Below are 6579 nucleotides of genomic sequence, written 5' to 3'. Positions count from 1 at the left end.
TTACAAAGATTTTAATTCTTTATTTTTGCACATTATTTACTGTCTGTTACGTCTTACAAGTGGGGTTTGAAGAGAGGATAACAATATTAAGAGTTTAAGAAAAGCATCTGCCTGAGCCCCTGCCACAGCATAACAACAACAACAACAACAGTTACAACAAGATCCCTTTAACAGGTTTTATAACAGCTTGGAGTGCGCATGATTTTCAGACAAAAAGAGTGTAAATTGAGAGGAAAGCAAAAAACTTAAGGAGGGGGGAACAATGCCAAAATTGTTTTTATGCATTTCTTTTTTGGAGGGTTACATTCTTTCTAAAACTATCAAAGAAAAATCAACAACAAAATTATACACTCACTCTCTATCTAATCCTCAAACCAAGAGAAAACAGTTTCAGTTCAAAAAGAATAGGCGCCCACCTCCCTACCTAGCTTTCAATAGGGAAACAAACATTCAATCAAGAGAGTAATTGTTTAAGCAGTTAGTAAGAGACCAATTAACTGTAAGACAACAAAGCTGTAGGCTGAGCAACTTGCAGTATCTTGCTCATCACAAAGAAAAAAGTTTAGCTAGAGCTTCTAACAGCAACAGACAGTGAGTCAACCATTCTTTCAATTAATGAAGATAAACAACCATACAGAACCACAAACAGGTTCTACAAACTGAGCTGGGCAAGACTGGACACAGGACATACTCTGGAGAGAAGTTCTCATCTTCTGAGGGTTCTGCTCAGCTTTTATACTGCTACTCTCTCAGTTGGTAACCAGGTGCAGCTGAAAAAGGCAATCAGCTACCTGCCATACTGGAAAGAGTGGGAGGAGCCAGGGGAGAAGCAGAGACAGAGAGAGTAACAACCACAAAAAGAAATCATACCACAATACACAATGCAGATGACACAAAAGTGAATATGTCATTGGACATAACACGGTCTGTGCCTTTTTTAGAAGTTTTTAAAAAAATTAGTGTTTTGAAATCTACATATCCAGCCATAAATTTGCCCTAATTATTTTTATGTGCTCTGCGGTTGCATATTGCTCTGTGCATCTACACATGGCTTGATCTGGTATATATGATCAGGTATTCAGGAAGAGCTTGCTGGCCATTGAAGATGACATGTGTCTGCATCATGTCAGACAAGCTATCATAACGATCCAAAGGGTCTCCACGTAAGGGAGGGGGCAAAATCAAATGTGGAGAACCAATAGTGGATTTCCCAGTGAGGACCTGGGCCTGAATGATGTAGATGTACTGCTCATGTTCCTGATCCTTCCACAGCTTCAATGCTTCTTCCACAGTACTGCTGAAGTATATTCCACTGCCATACCTTTCCTCTGGAAATCAAGAAATCTTTTTTTAAAAGAGATTTTTTTTTTAAAAAAGAGACTTAATGCCAAACATCACCTTAAAAATACATCATAAACTCAAAAATATATATATAGGTTTAGGGATCCTTTATATATTTATATATATATATATATATATATATATATATATATATATATATATATATATATATATATATATTTAGCAAGGAATGCCTTCAGAAAAGAACACAAAAACTATTATTAAAAAAAAAAAACAATTATCATTCTGAATGACTTCACATTTGTTACCTGCAGGAGGGGCAAACTCTTTCTGAAAGCCTACTCTGCAGATGAGATCACAGAACTGAGCGGACACACGCTGGTAGAGGCGCTTTGGTTTGTCTTTCAATCTCTGCTCATTCTTTTCAAACAGCTGCTTCAGCACGATGTTCTCTAGCTTCTCCATCTGTAACAACCAGTGCAACCACATGCCATTACATTCTGTTAGTACCACAGCCTTGTGCTAAACATCCTCATTGCTGCCTTTGCATGTTATAGTTGGAACAGAGATGAAGACAAAGAGCAAATAAAAATTACATGGACACTAGTGGACTGCTTAACATACAATAGCTGCTCTATAGACACATGAAAATAGCCTACAGCAGTGTTCTCTCATAAAATAATTATAGTATTATGATTGGGATGGCAGCTTTCTCACCTTTACAACATCAAAGGCTTTCCGCAGATCTTTTCCAACATAATCAATCCTGGTCTCAGGTGTTCTTGAATAAAATGAATTGTTAAGGGACTCAAAACGACCCAGCAGACCTGTACAGTAAAGGAGAACAGATTGGATCAGGTCATCCAGATGCAATGAAAGACAAACCTAACATGAGCACTATACTGAGAAAACTATTAAACTTTTAATAAACTATAATTTATTTATAGTTAAAGTATTTGAACATACATGTCCTTTCCAAATTGCTTTTTTCCCATAGTCATCAATCAAATTCTTGGTCATCAAGTTGACTTTGTGGGTATTAAACTCGTGGTTTTTATTCCCTGCTAAATAAGCTTTTTCCAAAACTGCACTGATTTCAGGTGTTTGTATCCAAGGTACATCTTTACAGCTCCATCGAACAACAGAATACAGCATGTCACGTTCTTCAGCTCGGGCGAACTCCTCCTGGGCCCTACAAAGCATGGACTCCACCTCAATTGCTGCACAACTGACATTTGAAGGGTTTCCAGTGATGGTTATGCCACCTTTACCCTTCCTGAAGAACTCCTCAATGCGAACATTCAACATTGTTTGGAGAGAGAGAAGATATGCATGGTCATCTTGTCCAAGATATATGACATGATTATTCTTTATTGTCATGATATCTGATGGTTTTAGCATATTAGTTGTCCACTCTTTTGCTTCTCTCAGAGCTTCCCTGGAAACACTGTTGAACTCAACAGATGGCATTTTATGTGCTGCGGTTTCATTGGTTGCAAATGCAAAGCCTGAAAGCATGTGAGAGTAATGAACGTCTATCTCAGTATTTTACATTACCATATGGGCAAAAGCATGACACTGTAAAATCAGCAACATTTTCCGTAAAAACAAACAAACAAAAACAATGTAATTTGTTTTGCTTACTTGTTTCCATGTCATTGTGTACTACTGGGGACTTTGCTGCTATTTTCCTCATTTTCATCTCTTTTTCAAAAGCCTAAACATTACATTGAAATCATACATGTGAGAAAAGTTGATTTTCTACTGAACTGCTTTTGTGCTTGATTAATTTTAACTGTGCTGCACACAATTTTTATGCATTCACTTTTTCATAATTCAGTATACAGATGCTGATTTAAGAATTCTGTCATGCGATGGGAACATAAAAATGATGGGTAATGCTCAATAACTGAAAAGCATAGTACATAATTAGCATACATCACCTCCATCATTTGATTGTCCTTTGGATACACAACAAAGTTCACATCCAGTTTTTTCGTGTTATTTTTGGCAAAATATGCCACAGCATCTGTCATGATTCTGGCAACCTCACATTTCTTAAAGCCCAGATTACCAGTACCAATAGCTGGGAAGGAGATGGACTTGTATCCCATTGAAGCTTTCCTCAGACATTCTGAGACCACATCATAAAGAATCTACAGACAACAAAACAGATAGTGGGTACAGAGACTGATAGGAATGGCCCGAATTACTAATAAAAATCCAATCTACCTGTGTGGCCATAGGCTCAGACCTAACTATGCAAACAGTATGATAAACTGCTTCACAATTCAGATTATGTCCTTTTGTCACATGGACATTTGTGGAATTACTGTGTTTTCTTCTGGAAATCTCGTCTTGAATCTTGCTGCCAGCTTTGTTCAAAATTGCTTTTGAAATCAGCCCCATGGACAAATTACATTCTGCTGAAATTGTATTCACAATTACATCAACCTGGACATTAAAGCAAAGTGAAAAGAAAAAGGAGGAGTGTTAATGCAATTAGCAATTCCCTGTTTTTATATGGGAAAAAAAATAAAAACTTTTTTTTAAAGAACTAAATGTAATGAGTTATTTTATTTTAGGTTAGATTATTTATAAAAGTTGTTTTTGTTTATATATATCAAATTAAATTATTTTTTTTTTATTTGTTCTTTTTTTTTTTTTACATATTTGTCTTACCTTTTCTTCTTCAATAGCCCCTGTTTTAAGTTGCAGTGTAACATTCCTAAATTGGAACCTGCTGTTTGAAGAGAAAGCCATGCTGCCCTGAACAGCTCCACTGTATGTGCCAGAGATGCTGGACTGCCCCCAAATCGCCTTAACTGCTCTCTCCATTTCTTGGACCGAGGGTTCATCATTATTGACAAGACGGATTTCTAAGTTGCTTCGAAACCTTGTATATTCATGGAACTGTTTTATAGTCTTTACAATAATGTCTGCACAGAGATTTCTTGGAAAATTGAAAAGGCCAGAACTCAGAGCAGGAATTGCAACAGAGGAAATGTTTTCCTTTAAGACGATACGTAGGATACTGCTGATAGCTTTAAATAAGAGTGGTGCAGCTTTATCAGTCTCCCACTGAGGTGGGTTTGGAGACACGCAGGGACCAACAGCATGTATGATATATTTACACGGGAGATCTCCAGCAAAAGTGCACACAGCCTCACCAACTTTCACTTTTCCCTTTTTTTGTATAATAGCATCACTATATTTTTGGATCATTGGTCCTCCAGCTGCACTCAGTGCTTGTGCAAGACCACCTCCATGTTTTAGCTTCTCATTGGCTGCATTGACCACAGCCTCCACTTTATGACATGTAAGATCATCTTTCCAGACTGATACTTCGACTCCGCTGGACAGCTTTGTGGAGTATCTCTTCTCAGCACGCAAGACACCACTTGTGTTACTACCAAAGGAGCCAGCCTCTTCCACATTGCGGAGAATAGCCGTGCAATTAAATTTGACATTAACAGCATGGCAAAATGCACTTGCACACTTTCCCAGAATGGCAGCCTGTTCTGGAACCAGTGGCATCAGATGCTGTTCTTTGTCACTCATGGCTCACAGCTTCCTCAGGACACAGACCTCTATGGCTTGGGGGGAAAATGAAGTATCAATCATTATAAATATACATATACATATACATATATATATATATAAAATATACATATACATTATATATATATATATATATATATATATATATATTATATTTGACCACAGATTCATTAGTCAAAATATCCTACTGAAATGTATAAAGGATTTAAAATTTTTAAGTTTGAAAATAATGCAAAAGTATACTAAGTAATAGTATTGAATAACCCTCCTTTTAGAATCAAATTATATGCTACTTGATAAAATGAAACTGACTTTTAAATCTGGATTTCATTTTTATTGAATGTTGTGTAATGTTTATCAGACCCCTATTCACTGTATTGTAATAAAGTCTTACGGTACAATTCAAAGACATCACACTGAATTATTTCCTTGAAATTCCTTTTAATGTCTTAAAGTGTCCCCCCCCCCCCCCCCTCCCCCCCCCCCCCTTTTGGTAATCTTAAAAGTCCCACTGAGAACTACGTTTTCTAGTATCTTTTTGTTTTGTTGGAACCCAATTTTTTTTTTATAATAAGGTTTCATTTGTTAACACTGAACTAATGATAAGCAATACTTTTGCAGCATTTATTAATCTTAGTTAATATTAATTTCAACAATTACTTATACATTTTTAAAATCAAAGTAACGTGTTTTGAGGTTAAAATTCTCTTCCTGTAACCCTATCCAGACAGCAGAATCCCTGACAATATAAAAAAATAAAATTATTGTCTTTTTTACATTTTTTTTTCTGAATCCCTGCCTTTTCTAACTCTTACTATTCTGAACAATGTTTGAAACATTGTATTACTAACATTTCTCATGTTATTGCATCCTTAAGACGAAGCTTCTTGTATTCCTTATTTGTAAGTCATGTGTAAGTGTCTGATAAATGAATAGGCCTAAATATAAATGTAGGTTAAATGTAACATTAACAAAGGTTAATAAATGCTCTAAAAAATATATTCCTCATAGTCAGTCATGTCAAAAAGCCACCAGTATGCACGGGGGAAAAAAGAGGCAAAGTAAATGGTAACTGAGGCTTTTAGTCTCTAACATTCTGTTTCACTGAAGAAGTCAGACAGGTTTTGCATGAGGGTGAGTAGGCTAATTTATGACTTGGTTTTATTTAATTTTTGAGTAAACTTTAAGAACTGCATGCATCCAATTCAGTGTAACAACACAATTCCGCATCGTAAGAGCATAAATATTCGACAAACAGCACAATAAAAAGGGAGTAAAACTATAACAGTATAGTTTAAGTTATTTGTTTTGGAAGCATTGCTTTAAAGCATAAACGTCATGTTTTTACAGAATGCATATCCATGTTTCTAATGGTAAAATATGTCATCTACGAAACTGCAACAAATCCTGATCGCTAGACCCGGAAACAGAGTTCCCTAGTAACATGTAACTTTTAACTATACTTTGTTTTTGAAATTTCAGATAAATCTTACCTTGGTTTTGACAAAATAGACAAAACAGTGTCAAGGCAGGCACTTCCACAAAGACTGTCAAAATTGTACAAAAAACTATTTGAATTAAAATCGAAAGCAAAAGAGTTGTGCTACCTTTTATGCATTAAATGCGCACATATGTCGATACTCAATAACCTACAAATATCTGGTCACTTACCTTTTATATCCTTTACGGCAATCGCTACTCTTTTCCTTTTTCTTT

At 35.8% G+C, this 6579-nt stretch overlaps 1 protein-coding gene across 2 annotated transcripts; it reads right to left on the bottom strand.

Moving 5' to 3' along the window:
- On the bottom strand, window positions 1–4917 carry LOC109074433 (protein mono-ADP-ribosyltransferase PARP9-like). Of its 2 annotated transcripts, XM_042731266.1 has the most exons (8): window positions 3985–4917; window positions 3535–3756; window positions 3246–3458; window positions 2947–3019; window positions 2265–2810; window positions 2020–2129; window positions 1611–1767; window positions 1–1328 (listed from the first exon to the last, which is right to left on the bottom strand). In XM_042731266.1, the coding sequence occupies exons 1-8, from the start codon at window positions 4861–4863 to the stop codon at window positions 1042–1044; spliced, it is 2487 nt and encodes an 828-aa protein (XP_042587200.1). In that variant the 5' UTR covers window positions 4864–4917; the 3' UTR covers window positions 1–1041. The 2 variants fall into 2 exon arrangements, with proteins under 2 accessions (XP_042587200.1, XP_042587199.1); XM_042731265.1 differs by lacking the exon at window positions 1–1328 and having other exon boundaries at window positions 1633–1767; window positions 2269–2810.
- Between the last annotated feature and the right edge of the window lie 1662 nt (window positions 4918–6579).

Source organism: Cyprinus carpio, chromosome B9 (assembly GCF_018340385.1).
Source record: "Cyprinus carpio isolate SPL01 chromosome B9, ASM1834038v1, whole genome shotgun sequence".
NCBI classification, from domain to species: Eukaryota; Metazoa; Chordata; class Actinopteri; order Cypriniformes; family Cyprinidae; genus Cyprinus; species Cyprinus carpio.
This window is presented reverse-complemented; position numbering and strand designations above follow the sequence as displayed.